Source organism: Salvelinus fontinalis, chromosome 35 (assembly GCF_029448725.1).
Source record: "Salvelinus fontinalis isolate EN_2023a chromosome 35, ASM2944872v1, whole genome shotgun sequence".
Lineage (NCBI taxonomy): Eukaryota > Metazoa > Chordata > Actinopteri > Salmoniformes > Salmonidae > Salvelinus > Salvelinus fontinalis.
The window spans coordinates 39,247,897-39,270,493 of NC_074699.1; the positions used below are offsets into that span (position 1 = coordinate 39,247,897).

Here is a 22,597-nt window from a genome sequence, read left to right on the forward strand (position 1 = left end):
TAGTACCACTATATAGGGCTCTGGTCTATAGTAGTACCACTATATAGGGAATAGGGCTCTGGTCTATAGTAGCACCACTATATAGGGCTCTGGTCTATAGTAGCACCACTATATAGGGCTCTGGTCTATAGTAGTACCACTATATAGGGCTCTGGTCTATAGTAGTACCACTATACAGGGAATAGGGCTCTGGTCTATAGTAGCACCACTATATAGGGCTCTGGTCTATAGTAGTACCACTATATAGGGCTCTGGCCTACAGTAGTACCTCTATATGGGGCTCTGGTCTATAGTAGTACCACTATATAGGGCTCTGGTCTATAGTAGTACCACTATATAGGGCTCTGGTCTATAGTAGTACCACTATATAGGGCTCTGGTCTATAGTAGTACCACTATATAGGGCTCTGGTCTATAGTAGTACCACTATATAGGGCTCTGGTCTATAGTAGTACCACTATATAGGGCTCTGGTCTATAGTAGTACCACTATATAGGGCTCTGGTCTATAGTAGTACCACTATATAGGGAATAGGGCTCTGGTCTATAGTAGTACCACTATATAGGGAATAGGGCTCTGGTCTATAGTAGTACCACTATATAGGGAATAGGGCTCTGGTCTATAGTAGTACCACTATATAGGGAATAGGGCTCTGGTCTATAGTAGTACCACTATATAGGGCTCTGGTCTATAGTAGTACCACTGTCTAGGGAATAGGGCCCTGGTCTATAGTAGTACCACTATATAGGGAATAGGGCTCTGGTCTATAGTAGTACCACTATATAGGGCTCTGGTCTATAGTAGTACCACTGTCTAGGGAATAGGGCTCTGGTCTATAGTAGTACCACTATACAGGGAATAGGGCTCTGGTCTATAGTAGTACCACTATACAGGGAATAGGGCTCTGGTCTATAGTAGTACCACTGTCTAGGGAATAGGGCCCTGGTCTATAGTAGTACCACTATACAGGGAATAGGGCTCTGGTCTATAGTAGTACCACTATATAGGGCTCTGGTCTATAGTAGTACCACTATATAGGGCTCTGGTCTATAGTAGTACCACTATATAGGGCTCTGGTCTATAGTAGTACCACTATATAGGGCTCTGGTCTATAGTAGTACCACTATATAGGGCTCTGGTCTATAGTAGTACCACTATATAGGGCTCTGGTCTATAGTAGTACCACTATATAGGGCTCTGGTCTATAGTAGTACCACTATATAGGGCTCTGGTCTATAGTAGTACCACTATATAGGGCTCTGGTCTATAGTAGTACCACTATATAGGGCTCTGGTCTATAGTAGTACCACTATATAGGGCTCTGGTCTATAGTAGTACCGCTATATAGGGCTCTGGTCTATAGTAGTACCACTATATAGGGCTCTGGTCTATAGTAGTACCACTATATAGGCCTCTGGTCTATAGTAGTACCACTATATAGGGAATAGGGCTCTGGTCTATAGTAGTACCGCTATATAGGGAATAGGGCTCTGGTCTATAGTAGTACCACTATATAGGGCTCTGGTCTATAGTAGTACCACTATATAGGGCTCTGGTCTATAGTAGTACCACTATATAGGGCTCTGGTCTATAGTAGTACCACTATATAGGGCTCTGGTCTATAGTAGTACCACTATATAGGGCTCTGGTCTATAGTAGTACCACTATATAGGGCTCTGGTCTATAGTAGTACCGCTATATAGGTAATAGGGCTCTGGTCTATAGTAGTACCACTATATAGGGCTCTGGTCTATAGTAGTACCACTATATAGGGCTCTGGTCTATAGTAGTACCACTATATAGGGCTCTGGTCTATAGTAGTACCACTATATAGGGCTCTGGTCTATAGTAGTACCACTATATAGGGCTCTGGTCTATAGTAGTACCACTATATAGGGCTCTGGTCTATAGTAGTACCACTATATAGGGCTCTGGTCTATAGTAGTACCACTATATAGGGCTCTGGTCTATAGTAGTACCGCTATATAGGGCTCTGGTCTATAGTAGTACCACTATATAGGGCTCTGGTCTATAGTAGTACCACTATATAGGGCTCTGGTCTATAGTAGTACCACTATATAGGGAATAGGGCTCTGGTCTATAGTAGTACCACTATATAGGGCTCTGGTCTATAGTAGTACCACTATATAGGGCTCTGGTCTATAGTAGTACCACTATATAGGGAATAGGGCTCTGGTCTATAGTAGTACCACTATATAGGGCTCTGGTCTATAGTAGTACCACTATATAGGGCTCTGGTCTATAGTAGTACCACTATATAGGGCTCTGGTCTATAGTAGTACCACTATATAGGGCTCTGGTCTATAGTAGTACCACTATATAGGGCTCTGGTCTATAGTAGTACCACTATATAGGGAATAGGGCTCTGGTCTATAGTAGTACCACTGTATAGGGCTCTGGTCTATAGTAGTACCACTATATAGGGCTCTGGTCTATAGTAGTACCACTATATAGGGCTCTGGTCTATAGTAGTAGAGAGAACGTTAGACGGGGTGTTTCAGGATGTACTTATATCTCTAATAGAGATGTACAGTAGAACTTTGGAGATTTATGAGTTAGTTTGATTGACACAATGAAAATAACGGTGTAATTATTAGAAAACGTGATAAAAGTCAATGTATTTAAATGATTAATCATGCATTTAATTGTGAAGTTAGACTTAAAATGAATAAATCACTAATGACTTAGAATCTATACTATACTTAAAAAGTGAAGTGACAGAAAGCAGAGGCTAAAGATATCCTTCAATCAACTTCCTGTCTCTGTTTATTTCTAATACACTCTATAGTCTCCTTCCTCTCGAGGCGTTTGAGATGAACTCGCTGCAATGCGAGGCGTCCATGATTCATCTCTCAGAGAAATCCTCAGCCTGTATTGTTAGTCTTGGAACCCAGTGTTTCCCTAAAGGCTACAGCACGTGGCTTTAGGTGTTGAGTATCTCTAACACCGGCCATATCAATACCAAGGAGCTGAAGGAAACTGGGTTACTGTAGTAATGCAGGTCTTTTATCTGTGACGAGGGGAGATCACCAATGGTGTCCCAGTAGATCTGAGGTTATATAACCAATGGTGTCCCAGTAGATCTGAGGTTATATAACCAATGGTGTCCCAGTAGATCTGAGGTTATATAACCAATGGTGTCCTAGTAGATCTGAGGGGAGATCACCAATGGTGTCCCAGTAGATCTGAGGGGAGATCACCAATGGTGTCCCAGTAGATCTGAGGTTATATAACCAATGGTGTCCCAGTAGATCTGAGGTTATATAACCAATGGTGTCCCAGTAGATCTGAGGTTATATAACCAATGGTGTCCCAGTAGATCTGAGGGGAGATCACCAATGGTGTCCCAGTAGATCTGAGAGGAGATCACCAATGGTGTCCCAGTAGATCTGAGGTTATATAACCAATGGTGTCCCAGTAGATCTGAGGTTATATAACCAATGGTGTCCCAGTAGATCTGAGGTATATAACCAATGGTGTCCCAGTAGATCTGAGGTATATAACCAATGGTGTCCCAGTAGATCTGAGGTTATATCACCAATGGTGTCCCAGTAGATCTGAGGTTATATAACCAATGGTGTCCCAGTTGATCTGAGGGGAGATCACTAATGGTGTCCCAGTAGATCTGAGGTTATATAACCAATGGTGTCCCAGTAGATCTGAAGGGAGATCACCAATGGTGTCCCAGTAGATCTGAGGTTATATAACCAATGGTGTACCAGTAGATCTGAGGTTATATAACCAATGGTGTCCCAGTAGATCTGAAGGGAGATCACCAATGGGTGAGCTGGTCATATTGGAGCTGGACATATTGGAGCTGGTCATATTGGAGCTGGACATATTGGAGCTGGTCATATTGGAGCTGGTCATATTGGAGCTGGTCATATTGGAGCTGGTCATATTGGAGCTGGTCATATTGGAGCTGGTCATATTGGAGCTGGACATATCGGAGCTGGTCATATGGTCATATTGGTGCTGGACATATTGGAGCTGGTCATATTGGAGCTGGTCATATTGGAGCTGGTCATATTGGAGCTGGACATATTGGAGCTGGTCATATGGTCATATTGGAGCTGGTCATATTGGAGCTGGTCATATTGGAGCTGGTCATATTGGAGCTGGTCATATTGGAGCTGGTCATATTGGAGCTGGTCATATTGGAGCTGGTCATATTGGAGCTGGACATATCGGAGCTGGTCATATCGGAGCTGGACATATTGGAGCTGGTCATATCGGAGCTGGTCATAATGGAGCTGGACATATTGGAGCTGGACATATTGGAGCTGGTCATATTGGAGCTGGTCATATTGGAGCTGGTCATATCGGAGCTGGTCATATTGGAGCTGGTCATATCGGAGCTGGTCATATTGGAGCTGGTCATATCGGAGCTGGTCATATGGTCATATTGGAGCTGGTCATATGGTCATATTGGAGCTGGTCATATAAGAGCTGGTCATATTGGAGCTGGTCATATTGGAGCTGGTCATATCGGAGCTGGTCATATGGTCATATTGGAGCTGGACATATTGGAGCTGGTCATATTGGAGCTGGTCATATTGGAGCTGGTCATATGGTCATATTGGAGCTGGACATATTGGAGCTGGTCATATTGGAGCTGGTCATATTGGAGCTGGTCATATTGGAGCTGGTCATATCGGAGCTGGTCATATCGGAGCTGGTCATATCGGAGCTGGTCATATTGGAGCTGGTCATATTGGAGCTGGTCATATTGGAGCTGGTCATATTGGAGCTGGTCATATTGGAGCTGGTCATATTGGAGCTGGTCATATCGGAGCTGGTCATATTGGAGCTGGTCATATTGGAGCTGGTCATATTGGAGCTGGACATATTGGAGCTGGTCATATCGGAGCTGGTCATATGGTCATATTGGAGCTGGTCATATTGGAGCTGGTCATATTGGAGCTAGTCATATTGGAGCTGGTCATATTGGAGCTGGTCATATTGGAGCTGGTCATATCGGAGCTGGTCATATTGGAGCTGGTCATATTGGAGCTGGTCATATTGGAGCTGGACATATTGGAGCTGGTCATATTGGAGCTGGACATATTGGAGCTGGTCATATCGGAGCTGGTCATATGGTCATATTGGAGCTGGTCATATTGGAGCTGGTCATATTGGAGCTGGTCATATTGGAGCTGGTCATATCGGAGCTGGTCATATTGGAGCTGGACATATTGGAGCTGGTCATATTGGAGCTGGTCATATTGGAGCTGGTCATATTGGAGCTGGTCATATTGGAGCTGGTCATATGGTCCTATTGGAGCTGGTCATATTGGAGCTGGACATATTGGAGCTGGTCATATTGGAGCTGGTCATATTGGAGCTGGTCATATTGGAGCTGGTCATATTGGAGCTGGACATATTGGAGCTGGACATATTGGAGCTGGTCATATTGGAGCTGGACATATTGGAGCTGGTCATATTGGAGCTGGACATATGGTCATATTGGAGCTGGACATATGGTCATATTGGAGCTGGACATATTGGAGCTGTACATATTGGAGCTGGTCATATTGGAGCTGGACATATTGGAGCTGGTCATATTGGAGCTGGACATATGGTCATATTGGAGCTGGACATATGGTCATATTGGAGCTGGACATATTGGAGCTGGACATATTGGAGCTGGTCATATTGGAGCTGGACATATTGGAGCTGGTCATATGGTCATATTGGAGCTGGTCATATTGGAGCTGGTCATATGGTCATATTAGAGCTGGACATATTGGAGCTGGTCATATGGTCATATTGGAGCTGGACATATTGGAGCTGGACATATTGGAGCTAGTCATATTGGAGCTGGTCATATTGGAGCTGGTCATATTGGAGCTGGTCATATTGGAGCTGGTCATATTGGAGCTGGACATATTGGAGCTGGTCATATTGGAGCTGGACATATGGTCATATTGGAGCTGGACATATGGTCATATTGGAGCTGGACATATTGGAGCTGGACATATTGGAGCTGGTCATATTGGAGCTGGACATATTGGAGCTGGTCATATGGTCATATTGGAGCTGGTCATATTGGAGCTGGTCATATGGTCATATTAGAGCTGGACATATTGGAGCTGGTCATATGGTCATATTGGAGCTGGACATATTGGAGCTGGACATATTGGAGCTGGTCATATTGGAGCTGGTCATATTGGAGCTGGTCATATTGGAGCTGGTCATATTGGAGCTGGTCATATTGGAGCTGGTCATATTGGAGCTGGACATATCGGAGCTGGACATATTGGAGCTGGTCATATCGGAGCTGGACATATTGGAGCTGGACATATCGGAGCTGGTCATATCGGAGCTGGTCATATCGGAGCTGGTCATATTGGAGCTGGTCATATTGGAGCTGGTCATATTGGAGCTGGTCATATTGGAGCTGGTCATATCGGAGCTGGTCATATGGTCATATTGGAGCTGGACATATTGGAGCTGGACATATTGGAGCTGGTCATATTGGAGCTGGTCATATTGGAGCTGGACATATTGGAGCTGGTTATATTGGAGCTGGTCATATGAAGTGTTGAATACATTTGACTGATATCAAAAGGGAATAAATGAATAAAAAGATAAAAGGATTTGGATTTGGCTGATTGTGAGGAAGATCTGGCAGAGAGTATGAATATCTAAGAGAAGAGTTGTTATAGAGTCTCTTTCATGACTCTATTACATAGATAAAGACCATTCCCTATTCATGGAAACTACAAAACTGTTGCTTTTTAAGATGGACCCGTAAGATGGGAGGCAAGTCGGGTTGCTGACGAAATTCCCTGAAATGTTCCAACATTACCAGAAATCCTTGTTGGAGGATTCCCAGATTTCCTGCTTATTCCCTCCTGATTCCTGAATCTTCCAACCAGAATTGTGTAAAAAAGAGAGAGGAGATAGAGGACTGTTACTTACGGACACACAGGTCTCCACTCTCGTAGAAACCTGGGCAACACTGAGAACGCCTTCTGTACATAGTCCTCACACCCCTACGGTACGCTGTTTTATAGCTGATCCTGTAACACAGGAAGACAGAGACAGACAGAGAGAGAAGGAGAGAGAGAGGGCGAGAAAGAGAGGGTGGGGGCAGTAGAGAGGTAGAGAGAGGGCGAGAGAGAGAGAGGGTTTGGGCGGTAGAGGGGAGAGAGAGAGAGGAGAGAGACATAGAAACAGAGAGAAAGTGGGGGGTAGAGGGGGAGATAGAGTGAAAGAGATAGAGGGGGTGGAAGAAAGAGAGAGAGAAAGAGAGAAAGAGAGAGAGAGAGAGAGAGAGAGAGAGAGAGAGAGAAAGAAAGAGAGACAGAGAGAAAGAGAGAGAAAGAGAGAGAGAGAAAGAGAGAGAGAGAAAGAGAGAGAGAGAAAGAGAGAGAGAAAGAGAGAGAGAAAGAGAGAGAGAGAAAGAGAGAGAGAGAAAGAGAGAGAGAAAGAGAGAGAGAAAGAGAGAGAGAGAGAGAGAGAAAGAGAGAGAGTGGTGAAACAGGTGTTAGTCAGAGTAACTTTGTCCTTGAGGACTTTAAAAGTGCTGATTTGGGGTCTCCTCTCATCTCCTCCTGTACCCATCTGTTTGGCTCGCTCTATCTGGCTGTTGCTCTGTGGTAGGACCGACTACACCGGGGCAGCTGGGAAACCCTCCGGAGGACCATCCACCTGGTCCTCTCTCTATCTGGCTGTTGCTCTGTGGTAGGACCGACGACACCGGGGCAGCTGGGAAACCCTCTGGAGGACCATCCACCTGGTCCTTGACTATCTAGTCTTGTACACTCACACAACTCTCAATGTGTCCAATGCAGTAGTATTGACCTAATGCAGTAGTATTGTCCTAATACAGTAGTACTGACCTAATACAGTAGTATTGACCTAATACAGAAGTACTGACCTAATGCAGTAGTACTGACCTAATACAGTAGTATTGACCTAATACAGTAGTACTGACCTAATGCAGTAGTACTGACCTAATACAGTAGTACTGACCTAATGCAGTAGTACTGATCTAATGCAGTAGTACTGATCTAATACAGTAGTATTGACCTAATACAGTAGTATTGACCTAATGCAGTAGTATTGACCTAATACAGTAGTACTGACCTAATACAGTAGTATTGACCTAATGCAGTAGTATTGACCTAATACAGTAGTATTGACCTAATACAGTAGTATTGACCTAATACAGTAGTACTGACCTAATACAGTAGTACTGACCTAATACAGTAGTACTGACCTAATGCAGTAGTACTGACCTAATACAGTAGTATTGACCTAATGCAGTAGTATTGACCTAATACAGTAGTACTGACCTAATACAGTAGTATTGACCTAATACAGTAGTATTGATCTATGCAGTAGTGATTGTTAGGAAGACTGTCTATCTGAGAAAAGCCCTTTATTAAAGCACGGTGTCAGGAAGACTGTCTATCTGAGAAAAGCCCTTTATTAAAGCACGGTGTCAGGAAGACTGTCTATCTGAGAAAAGCCCTTTATTAAAGCACGGTGTCAGGAAGACTGTCTATCTGAGAAAAGCCCTTTATTAAAGCACGGTGTCAGGAAGACTGTCTATCTGAGAAAAGCCCTTTATTAAAGCACGGTGTCAGGAAGACTGTCTATCTGAGAAAAGCCCTTTATTAAAGCACGGTGTCAGGAAGACTGTCTATCTGAGAAAAGCCCTTTATTAAAGCACGGTGTCAGGAAGACTGTCTTCCATCTCACCTTCAACTTGATTACAAATGACAAAACAAGCAGAGTTTCTCTTTTCAGTCAAAGACGTCTGTGCTCTCTGTACACGACAACACACACTCTCTCTCTCTCTCTCTCTCTCTCTCTCTCTCTCTCTCTCTCTCTCTCTCTCTCTCTCTCTCTCTCTCTCTCTCTCTCTCTCTCTCTCTCTCTCTCTCTCTCTCTCTCTCTCTCTCTCTCTCTCCTCTCTCTCTCTCTCTCTCTCTCTCTCTCTCTCTCTCTCTCTCTCTCCTCTCTCTCTCTCTCTCTCTCTCTCTCTCTCTCTCTCTCTCTCTCTCTCTCTCTCTCTCTCTCTCTCTCTCTCGTGTGTGTGTGCCATCTGCAGTCAACCACCACTTAAACCTGATGGTCTGAACTGATGGTCTGAACTGCCCGAGCCTGGCTGTCAACACACACACACACACCTGCCAGTGGCTGGCAGTAAAGAGCCCAGACAAACTGCCTCAGCCTGTGGAGGGAAGATATTCATAGACTATAGTGGAAGGGTTAAAGGTGTGTTGTCATTGGGGTAACGTGAAATGGAACAGGTTTATTGTTGCACACCATCCCAAGAGTCACACATCTCTTTCTATCTCTTTCTATGGCTAATTACTCAACTCCAGACCTGCAAGTTAAGTGACTGATTCATTCAGTGATTGGCCAGATACCTGGTACACCTCACTCACCTGGTGTCCCGGTCCTACCATATTGTATCAATCTCAACACAGACTCATGATCACAGCATCTATGGCTTTGTAGGTCTGCATAAACAGACTGATATATCTATACCATAGTGGGTCAGTACCTGTATCATACTGTATATCTCTACCATAGCTGGTCAGTACCTGTATTATACTGTATATCTCTACCATAGCGGGTCAGTACCTGTATCATACTGTATATCTATACAATAGCGGGTCAGTACCTGTATCATACTGTATATCTATACCATAGTGGGTCAGTACCTGTATCATACTGTATATCTATACCATAGTGGGTCAGTACCTGTATATCTGTATATCTATACCATAGTGGGTCAGTACCTGTATCATACTGTATATCTGTATATCTATACCATAGTGGGTCAGTACCTGTATCATACTGTATATCTGTATATCTCTACCATAGCGGGTCAGTACCTGTATCATACTGTATATCTCTACCATAGCGGGTCAGTACCTGTATCATACTGTATATCTCTACCATAGCTGGTCAGTACCTGTATCATACTGTATATCTCTACAATAGCTGGTCAGTACCTGTATCATACTGTATATCTCTACCATAGCGGGTCAGTACCTGTATCATACTGTATATCTCTACCATAGCGGGTCAGTACCTGTATCATACTGTATATCTGTATATCTCTACCATAGCGGGTCAGTACCTGTATCATACTGTATATCTCTACCATAGCGGGTCAGTACCTGTATCATACTGTATATCTCTACCATAGCTGGTCAGTACCTGTATTATACTGTATATCTCTACCATAGCGGGTCAGTACCTGTATCATACTGTATATCTGTATATCTCTACCATAGCGGGTCAGTACCTGTATCATACTGTATATTTCTACCATAGCTGGTCAGTACCTGTATATCTCTACCATAGCGGGTCAGTACCTGTATCATACTGTATATCTGTATATCTCTACCATAGCGGGTCAGTACCTGTATCATACTGTATATCTCTACCATAGCGGGTCAGTACCTGTATCATACTGTATATCTATACCATAGTGGGTCAGTACCTGTATCATACTGTAAATCTATACCATAGCTGGTCAGTACCTGTATCATACTGTATATCTCTACCATAGCTGGTCAGTACTTGTATCATACTGTATATCTGTATATCTCTACCATAGCTGGTCAGTACCTGTATCATACTGTATATCTGTATATCTATACCATAGCGGGTCAGTACCTGTATCATACTGTATATCTGTATTTCTCTACCATAGCGGGTCAGTACCTGTATCATACTGTATATCTCTACCATAGCTGGTCAGTACCTGTATCATACTGTATATCTGTATATATCTACCATAGTGGGTCAGTACCTGTATCATACTGTATATCTATACCATAGCGGGTCAGTACCTGTATCACTGTAAATCTGTATTTCTCTACCATAGCGGGTCAGTACCCGTATCATACTGTATATCTATACCATAGCGGGTCAGTACCTGTATCATACTGTATATCTCTACCATAGCGGGTCAGTACTTGTATCATACTGTATATCTGTATATCTCTACCATAGCGGGTCAGTACCTGTATCATACTGTATATCTCTACCATAACGGGTTAGTACCTGTATCATTCTGCATATCTATACCATAGCTGGTCAGTACCTGTATCATACTGTATATCTTTATATCTCTACCATAGCGGGTCAGTACCTGTATCATACTGTAAATCTATACCATAGCGGGTCAGTACCTGTATCATACTGTATATCTCTACCATAGCTGGTCAGTACCTGTATCATACTGTATATCTATACCATAGCGGGTCAGTACCTGTATCATACTGTATATCTCTACCATAGCGGGTCAGTACCTGTATCATACTGTATATCTCTACCATAGCGGGTCAGTACCTGTATCATTCTGCATATCTATACCATAGCTGGTCAGTACCTGTATCATACTGTATATCTTTATATCTCTACCATAGTGGGTCAGTACCTGTATCATACTGTATATCTCTACCATAGCGGGTCAGTACCTGTATCATACTGTATATCTCTACCATAGCGGGTCAGTACCAGTATCATAATGTATATCTCTACCATAGCGGGTCAGTACCTGTATCATACTGTATATCTCTACCATAGCGGGTCAGTACCTGTATCATACTGTATATCTCTACCATAGTGGGTCAGTACCTGTATCATACTGTATATCTCTACCATAGCGGGTCAGTACCTGTATCATACTGTATATCTCTACCATAGCGGGTCAGTACCTGTATTATATTCTATATCTGTATATCTCTACCACAGCTGGTCAGTACCTGTATCATACTGTATATCTGTATATCTCTACCATAGTGGGTCAGTACCTGTATCATACTGTATATCTCTACCATAGCGGGTCAGTACCTGTATCATACTGTATATCTCTACCATAGCTGGTCAGTACCTGTATCATACTGTATATCTCTACCATAGCGGGTCAGTACCTGTATCATACTGTATATCTGTATATCTCTAACATAGCTGGTCAGTACCTGTATCATACTGTGTATCTGTATATCTCTAACATAGCTGGTCAGTACCTGTATCATACTGTATATCTATACCATAGCGGGTCAGTACCTGTATCATACTGTATATCTCTACCATAGCGGGTCAGTACCTGTATCATACTGTACATCTCTACCATAGCTGGCCAGTACCTGTATCATACTGTATATCTCTACCATAGCGGGTCAGTACCTGTATCATACTGTATATCTCTACCATAGCGGGTCAGTACCTGTATCATACTGTATATCTCTACCATAGCGGGTCAGTACCTGTATCATACTGTATATCTCTACCATAGTGGGTCAGTACCTGTATCATACTGTATATCTCTACCATAGCGGGTCAGTACCTGTATCATACTGTATATCTATACCATAGCGGGTCAGTACCTGTATCATACTGTATATCTGTATATCTCTAACATAGCTGGTCAGTACCTGTATCATACTGTGTATCTGTATATCTCTAACATAGCTGGTCAGTACCTGTATCATACTGTATATCTATACCATAGCGGGTCAGTACCTGTATCATACTGTATATCTCTACCATAGCGGGTCAGTACCTGTATCATACTGTACATCTCTACCATAGCTGGCCAGTACCTGTATCATACTGTATATCTCTACCATAGCGGGTCAGTACCTGTATCATACTGTATATCTCTACCATAGCGGGTCAGTACCTGTATCATACTGTATATCTCTACCATAGCGGGTCAGTACCTGTATCATACTGTATATCTCTACCATAGTGGGTCAGTACCTGTATCATACTGTATATCTCTACCATAGCGGGTCAGTACCTGTATCATACTGTATATCTCTACCATAGCGGGTCAGTACCTGTATCATACTGTATATCTCTACCATAGCTGGTCAGTACCTGTATCATACTGTATATCTCTACCATAGCGGGTCAGTACCTGTATCATACTGTATATCTATACCATAGCGGGTCAGTACCTGTATCATACTGTATATCTGTATATCTCTAACATAGCTGGTCAGTACCTGTATCATACTGTGTATCTGTATATCTCTAACATAGCTGGCCAGTACCTGTATCATACTGTATATCTATACCATAGCGGGTCAGTACCTGTATCATACTGTATATCTCTACCATAGCGGGTCAGTACCTGTATCATACTGTACATCTCTACCATAGCTGGCCAGTACCTGTATCATACTGTATATCTCTACCATAGCGGGTCAGTACCTGTATCATACTGTATATCTCTACCATAGCGGGTCAGTACCTGTATCATACTGTATATCTGTATATCTCTACCATAGCGGGTCAGTACCTGTATCATACTGTATATCTCTACCATAGCGGGTCAGTACCTGTATATCTGTATATCTATACCATAGCGGGTCAGTACCTGTATCATACTGTAAATCTATACCATAGCGGGTCAGTACCTGTATCATACTGTATATCTGTATATCTCTACCATAGCTGGTCAGTACCTGTAACATACTGTATATCTGTATATCTATACCATAGCGGGTCAGTACCTGTATCATACTGTATATCTGTATTTCTCTACCATAGCGGGTCAGTACCTGTATCATACTGTATATCTCTACCATAGCTGGTCAGTACCTGTATCATACTGTATATCTGTATATATCTACCATAGTGGGTCAGTACCTGTATCATACTGTATATCTATACCATAGCGGGTCAGTACCTGTATCACTGTAAATCTGTATTTCTCTACCATAGCGGGTCAGTACCCGTATCATACTGTATATCTCTACCATAGCGGGTCAGTACTTGTATCATACTGTATATCTGTATATCTCTACCATAGCGGGTCAGTACCTGTATCATACTGTATATCTCTACCATAGCGGGTCAGTACTTGTATCATACTGTATATCTGTATATCTATACCATAGCTGGTCAGTACCTGTATCATACTGTATATCTGTATATCTCTAACATAGCGGGTCAGTACCTGTATCATACTGTATATCTCTACCATAGCGGGTCAGTACCTGTATCATTCTGCATATCTATACCATAGCTGGTCAGTACCTGTATCATACTGTATATCTGTATATCTCTACCATAGCGGGTCAGTACCTGTATCATACTGTATATCTCTACCATAGCGGGTCAGTACCTGTATCATACTGTATATCTCTACCATAGCGGGTCAGTACCTGTATCATACTGTATATCTCTACCATAGCGGGTCAGTACCTGTATCATACTGTATATCTCTACCATAGTGGGTCAGTACCTGTATCATACTGTATATCTCTACCATAGCGGGTCAGTACCTGTATCATACTGTATATCTCTACCATAGCGGGTCAGTACCTGTATTATATTCTATATCTGTATATCTCTACCATAGCGGGTCAGTACCTGTATATCTATACCATAGCTGGTCAGTACCTGTATCGTACTGTATATCTCTACCATAGCTGGTCAGTACCTGTATCATACTGTATATCTGTATATCTCTACCATAGTGGGTCAGTACCTGTATCATACTGTATATCTCTACCATAGCAGGTCAGTACCTGTATCATACTGTATATCTCTACCATAGCGGGTCAGTACCTGTATCATACTGTATATCTCTACCATAGCTGGTCAGTACCTGTATCATACTGTATATCTCTACCATAGCGGGTCATTACCTGTATCATACTGTATATCTATACCATAGCGGGTCAGTACCTGTATCATACTGTATATCTCTACCATAGCGGGTCAGGACCTGTATCATACTGTATATCTCTACCATAGCTGGTCAGTACCTGTATCATACTGTATATCTCTACCATAGCGGGTCAGTACCTGCATCATACTGTATATCTGTATATCTCTACCATAGCTGGTCAGTACCTGTATCATACTGTGTATCTGTATATCTCTAACATAGCTGGTCAGTACCTGTATCATACTGTATATCTCTACCATAGCTGGCCAGTACCTGTATATCTCTACCATAGCGGGTCAGTACCTGTATCATACTGTATATCTATACCATAGCGGGTCAGTACCTGTATCATACTGTACATCTCTACCATAGCTGGCCAGTACCTGTATCATACTGTATATCTGTATATCTATACCATAGCGGGTCAGTACCTGTATAATACTGTATATCTGTATATCTCTACCATAGCGGGTCAGTACCTGTATCATACTGTATATCTCTACCATAGCGGGTCAGTACCTGTATCATACTGTATATCTCTACCATATCGGGTCAGTACCTGTATCATACTGTATATCTCTACCACAGCGGGTCAGTACCTGTATTATACTGTATATCTCTACCATAGCGGGTCAGTACCTGTATCATACTGTATATCTATACCATAGCGGGTCAGTACCTGTATCATACTGTATATCTCTACCATAGCGGGTCAGTACCTGTATCATACTGTATATCTGTATATCTCTACCATAGTGGGTCAGTACCTGTATCATACTGTAAATCTATACCATAGCGGGTCAGTACCTGTATTATACTGCATATCTCTACCATAGCGGGTCAGTACCTGTATCATATTGTATATCTATACCATAGCGGGTCAGTACCTGTATCATATTGTATATCTATACCATAGCGGGTCAGTACCTGTATCATACTGTAAATCTGTAAATCTATACCATAGCTGGTCAGTACCTGTATCATACTGTATATCTGTATATCTCTACCATAGCGGGTCAGTACCTGTATTATACTGTATATCTCTACCATAGCGGGTCAGTACCTGTATCATACTGTATATCTCTACCATAGCTGGTCAGTACCTGTATTATACTGTATATCTGTATATATCTACCATATTGGGTCAGTACCTGTATCATACTGTATATCTATACCATAGCGGGTCAGTACCTGTATCACTGTAAATCTGTATTTCTCTACCATAGCGGGTCAGTACCTGTATCATACTGTATATCTCTACCATAGCGGGTCAGTACTTGTATCATACTGTATATCTGTATATCTCTACCATAGCGGGTCAGTACCTGTATCATACTGTATATCTCTACCATAGCGGGTCAGTACTTGTATCATACTGTATATCTGTATATCTCTACCATAGCGGGTCAGTACCTGTATCATACTGTATATCTCTACCATAGCGGGTCAGTACTTGTATCATAATGTATATCTGTATATCTATACCATAGCTGGTCAGTACCTGTATCATACTGTATATCTGTATATCTCTAACATAGCGGGTCAGTACCTGTATCATACTGTATATCTCTACCATAGCGGGTCAGTACCTGTATCATTCTGCATATCTATACCATAGCTGGTCAGTACCTGTATCATACTGTATATCTGTATATCTCTACCATAGCGGGTCAGTACCTGTATCATACTGTATATCTCTACCATAGCGGGTCAGTACCTGTATCATACTGTATATCTCTACCATAGCTGGTCAGTACCTGTATCATACTGTATATCTCTACCATAGCGGGTCAGTACCTGTATCATACTGTATATCTCTACCATAGCGGGTCAGTACCTGTATTATATTCTATATCTGTATATCTCTACCATAGCGGGTCAGTACCTGTATATCTATACCATAGCTGGTCAGTACCTGTATCATACTGTATATCTCTACCATAGCTGGTCAGTACCTGTATCATACTGTATATCTCTACCATAGCGGGTCAGTACCTGTATCATACTGTATATCTCTACCATAGTGGGTCAGTACCTGTATCATACTGTATATCTCTACCATAGCGGGTCAGTACCTGTATTATACTGTATATCTCTACCATAGCTGGTCAGTACCTGTATCATACTGTATATCTCTACCATAGCGGGTCAGTACTTGTATCATACTGTATATCTCTACCATAGCGGGTCAGTATCTGTATCATACTGTATATCTCTACCATAGCGAGTCAGTACCTGTATCATACTGCATATCTCTACCATAGCTGGTCAGTACCTGTGTGTGGTACATTTGAACCAGGTGAGGATGTCATTACCTGTGTCTGGTACATTTGAACCAGGTGAGGATGTCGGTGCACCTTGTGTAGTAGACCTGGTCAAAGGGGTGGGCATAGGACTCCTGGACCGTCACAGCATAACTGGTGGAGAGAAAGAGACAGGAAGCTTAGAGGACACTTTAGGTTCCTCAAACAGATACAAGCACAGGGACACCCACCCACCCACCCACCCACCCACCCACACACACACATCATATACTCTCCTATCTTTCCTTATTATGTAATTTATTAAAACGTTTTATTTTATTTCACCTTTATTTAACCTGGTAGGCCAGTTGAGAACAAGTTCTCATTTACAACTGTGACCTGGCCAAGATAAAGCAAAGCAGTTAGACACAAACATCTACTCTCTTTCCTTATTCTGTCATCTACTATCTTTCCTTATTCTGTCATCTACTATCTTTCCTTATTCTGTCATCTACTCTCTTTCCTTATTCTGTCATCTACTCTCTTTCCTTATTCTGTCATCTACTCTCTTTCCTTATTCTGTCATCTACCCTCTTTCCTTACTCTGTCATCTACTCTCTTTCCTTATTCTGTCATCTACCCTCTTTCCTTACTCTGTCATCTACTCTCTTTCCTTATTCTGTCATCTACTCTCTTTCCTTATTCTGTCATCTACTCTCTTTCCTTATTCTGTCATCTACTCTCTTTCCTTATTCTGTCATCTACTATCTTTCCTTATTCTGTCATCTACTCTCTTTCCTTATTCTGTCATCTACTCTCTTTCATTATTCTGTAATCTACTCTCTCTCCTTATTCTGTCATCTACTCTCTTTCCTTATTCTGTCATCTACTCTCTTACCTTATTCTGTCATCTACTCTCTTTCCTTATTCTGTCATCTACTCTCTTTCCTTATTCTGTCATCTACTCTCTTTCCTTATTCTGTCATCTACTCTCTTTCCTTATTCTGTCATCTACTCTCTTTCCTTATTCTGTCATCTACTCTCTTTCCTTATTCTGTCATCTACTCTCTGACCTTATTCTGTCATCTACTCTCTTTCCTTATTCTGTCATCTACTCTCTTTCCTTATTCTGTCATCTACACTCTTTCCTTATTCTGTCATCTACACTCTGACCTTATTCTGTCATCTACTCTCTTTCCTTATTCTGTCATCTACTCTCTTTCCTTATTCTGTCATCTACTCTCTTTCCTTATTCTGTCATCTACTCTCTTTCCTTATCCTGTCATCTACTCTCTTACCTTATTCTGTCATCTACTCTCTTTCCTTATTCTGTCATCTACTCTCTTTCCTTATTCTGTCATCTACTCTCTTTCCTTATTCTGTCATCTACTCTCTGACCTTATTCTGTCATCTACTCTCTTTCATTATTCTGTCATCTACTCTCTTTCCTTATTCTGTCATCTACTCTCTTTCCTTATTCTGTCATCTACTCTCTTTCCTTATTCTGTCATCTACTCTCTTTCCTTATTCTGTCATCTACTCTCTGACCTTACCCTTTGTACTCAAATAACACTTATTATATGATTGGTTGATAGCAGGGAGTACCACCCTCATTCTCTGGGTAATAATGCCTGTTAACAGTTCCGTTATCTTTATCAATGTGTATCCACTGTCCCACAGCCCAGCCAGTCAGTTTATGAACTTAATCTCCCCTGGAAAAAAAGCATCTAGACAATATTTCCCCATGCTACTAGGCATTTGGTTTGCAACAGTTGGGGTTTGTCTCTAAACCTTGCTGTCTGCCTCTCCAACCTGTGGAACAATGTTGCCATTTTTTGGGGGCTTTTTTGCGATCTCCACCATGCCATCCATATGAACGTGACAAGACTGACACCTTCTCTGAGCCAGGAGAATTCATTTATCAGGATCATTATACTGAAACATCCAAAGAAACGGCAATAGAAACTAAGGTAAAACAGGTCTACAGTAAACATGTTGTCCCCCATGATGCACCGCTCATCCTTGTGTCGATCAGTGATCATTATTCCAACATCTGAGAGAGAGAAATTGTTTTCATTTTTGTTTGTTTTTCTTGTTGGAAATTAAAAGGTGATAGTTGACTATGTTAGAGAATGGACTATACTGCTTGATAGGAAGATGCATTGATATAAAACAGGATATGTTTTTATGTCCAGACTAGGGACATTTATACTGACAGTAGTCTACTAGGGACATTTATACTGATAGTAGTCTACTAGGGACATTTATACTGACAGTAGTCTACTAGGGACATTTATACTGATAGTAGTCTACTAGGGACATTTATACTGACAGTAGTCTACTAGGGACATTTATACTGACAGTAGTCTACTAGGGACATTTATACTGACAGTAGTCTACTAGGGACATTTATACTGACAGTAGTCTACTAGGGACATTTATACTGACAGTAGTCTACTAGGGACATTTATACTGATAGTAGTCTACTAGGGACATTTATACTGACAGTAGTCTACTAGGGACATTTATACTGACAGTAGTCTACTAGGGACATTTATACTGATAGTAGTCTACTAGGGACATTTATACTGACAGTAGTCTACTAGGGACATTTATACTGACAGTAGTCTACTAGGGACATTTATACTGATAGTAGTCTACTAGGGACATTTATACTGATAGTAGTCTTGCCTGACTATACTGATAGTAACATAATGATGTCAATGAATTGACTGGGAACTATTCACATTGTTGTCTATCATTTACACTTTATGCCAACGGTCTCTATACAGCGGCAGTTCAAGAGATGTGGAAAGACATTTCATTTGTAAGTACCAACATTATATAGGTTGTTATGGGAAACTTACACGACTATAAAACAAACGAGAGATGTACTTGTACAAAGTCTGGTGTGGGATAAACAGTCTAATTAACAGAAACATGAATGGGCGGACCTTATTAGGTCATGACAATAGTTCAAACAGGACAGGAGATATACTTGTACAAAGTCTGGTGTGGGATAAACAGTCTAATTAACAGAAAAATGAATGGGCGGACCTTATTAGGTCATGACAATAGTTCAAACAGGACAGGAGATATACTTGTACAAAGTCTGGTGTGGGATAAACAGTCTAATTAACAGAAAAATGAATGGGCGGACCTTATTAGGTCATGACAATAGTTCAAACAGGACAGGAGATATACTTGTACAAAGTTTAGAATGTCAGTTGATTCCTACAGCCTCCCCCTTCGGCCAATCAGGGTCATGTTGTACATGTCTATGGCAAGAGGCTACCTTCACCCAACTTTAGTCAAACTCGTGCCGGTGCTGTCTAAGATACTGCGCGTGACGAACGTACTAACTTACGGAGACAGATCCACAATCCCGATCTCATTGCGGGGGACAACAAACGAAGGTGCACATCGTTTCCTGTCATTTCAGCTGCTTGATGTGATTGTGTGTTAGCTTTAGTTGGCTAGCTAGCGATGCCAATGATTTGTTTAGCGTAGCAACCATTTCAAATAGAATGGATCGAATGAACGACCAGCCCATTTGGCAACGTCAGAATCTCAGAACTATTTTGTATGGTGTTACAATGAAATAAAAATGATTTACTCAATATAATTAAAAATAATTATGAAAACATGTCGTCAATCTTTTTTTAATATGTTGGCAACCGTTTTATAAAAGCAATAAGGCCCTGGAACGTGGAAATTATAGAGAATAAAACCCTCCAAAGGGCTGTTTCCTTTGGCTTCCCCTCGTGCCTCAGAACAGCCCTTAGTCAGGAGTTATCACATGATCATGTGCAGGTTCTCATGCCTTATTGCTTAACTAGCTGACACTTATCACCTCCTCCTCCTCCCTCTTAAAAGAGAAAAGAGAGCGCTGTGTGGGTGATTATTATTAGTCCCAGGTGTCATCTCTATAGCTCTATCTTCTTGGCTCAGAACCGCTATATAGTACCGCTATATAGGGCTCTGGTCTATAGTAGTACCACTATATAGGGCTCTGGTCTATAGTAGTACCACTATATAGGCCTCTGGTCTATAGTAGTACCACTATATAGGGAATAGGGCTCTGGTCTATAGTAGTACCACTATATAGGGAATAGGGCTCTGGTCTATAGTAGTACCACTATATAGGGAATAGGGTGCTATTTGGGACACAGATTTCGTCATCAGACAGAGCCAGGAAGGATCAGAAGGCTCCAGATGTGAGGTCTGATTTACACCTCAGCTCACACTGCCCAGGGAGTAAACCTTTAGCCCTCTCCTTCTGATGGCTGACTAACTCTAACTATAACCCTAACTAGCCCTCTCCTTCTGATGGCTGACTCTAACTCTAATTATAACTCTAACTCTAACTAACTCTAACCATAACTAACTCTAACTAACTCTAACTCTAACCAACTCCAACTAACTCTAAGCCTAACTAACTCCAACTAACTCCAAGCCTAACTAACTCCAACTAACTCTAAGCCTAACTAACTCCAACTAACTCTAAGCCTAACTAACTCCAACTAACTCTAAGCCTAACTAACTCCAACTAACTCTAAGCCTAACTAACTCCAACTAACTCTAAGCCTAACTAACTCCAACTAACTCTAAGCCTAACTAACTCCAACTAACTCTAAGCCTAACTAACTCCAACTAACTCTAACTAACTCGAACTAACTAACTCAAACTAACTAACTCGAACTAACTAACTCAAACTAACTAACTCAAACTAACTAACTCAAACTAACTAACTCAAACTAACTAACTCAAACTAACTAACTCAAACTACCTCAAACTAACTCAAACTAACTCAAACTAACTCTAACTAACTCTAACTAACTCTAACTAACTCTAACTAACTCTAACTAATTCTAAATCTAATTCTAACCCTAATTCTAACCCTAATTCTAACTCTCACTAACTCTCACTAACTCTCACTAACTCTCACTAACTCTCACTAACTCTCACTAACTCTCACTAACTCTACCTCTCTCCTTCTAATGGCTGGCTCTAACTCCAACTCTAACTCTAACTCTCTCCTTCTAATGGCTGGCTCCAACTCCACCTCTCTCCTTCTAATGGCTGGCTCCAACTCTAACTCTAACTTTCTCCTTCTAATGGCTGGCTCCAACTCCAACTCTACCTCTCTCCTTCTAATGGCTGGCTCCAACTCTACCTCTCTCCTTCTAATGGCTGGCTCCAACTCTAACTCTACCTCTCTCCTTCTAATGGCTGGCTCCAACTCCAACTCTACCTCTCTCCTTCTAATGGCTGGCTCCAACTCCAACTCTACCTCTACCTCTCTCCTTCTAATGGCTGGCTCTAACTCCAACTCTAACTCTAACTCTCTCCTTCTAATGGCTGGCTCCAACTCCAACTCTACCTTTCTCCTTCTAATGGCTGGCTCCAACTCCAACTCTACCTCTAACTCTCTCCTTCTAATGGCTGGCTCTAACTCCAACTCTAACTCTCTCCTTCTAATGGCTGGCTCCAACTCCAACTCTACCTCTCTCCTTCTAATGGCTGGCTCCAACTCCAACTCTACCTCTCTCCTTCTAATGGCTGGCTCCAACTGCAACTCCAACTCTACCGCTCTCCTTCTAATGGCTGGAGCCAACTCCAACTCTACCTCTCTCCTTCTAATGGCTGGCTCCAACTCTAACTCTAACTCT

At 41.8% G+C, this 22,597-nt stretch overlaps 1 protein-coding gene across 1 annotated transcript in view; it reads right to left on the reverse strand.

The window, feature by feature from the left end:
• The window catches only part of LOC129834841 (multiple epidermal growth factor-like domains protein 11), a 355,101-nt gene that overhangs the window by 236,291 nt on the left and 96,213 nt on the right, over positions 1–22,597 (reverse strand). The window contains exons 3-4 of the mRNA XM_055900156.1: positions 16,998–17,099; positions 6,945–7,045 (exon numbers count right to left, since the gene is read on the reverse strand). Coding sequence (XP_055756131.1) covers positions 6,945–7,045; positions 16,998–17,099 — 203 coding nt within the window. The remainder of the gene's footprint in view (positions 1–6,944; positions 7,046–16,997; positions 17,100–22,597) is intronic.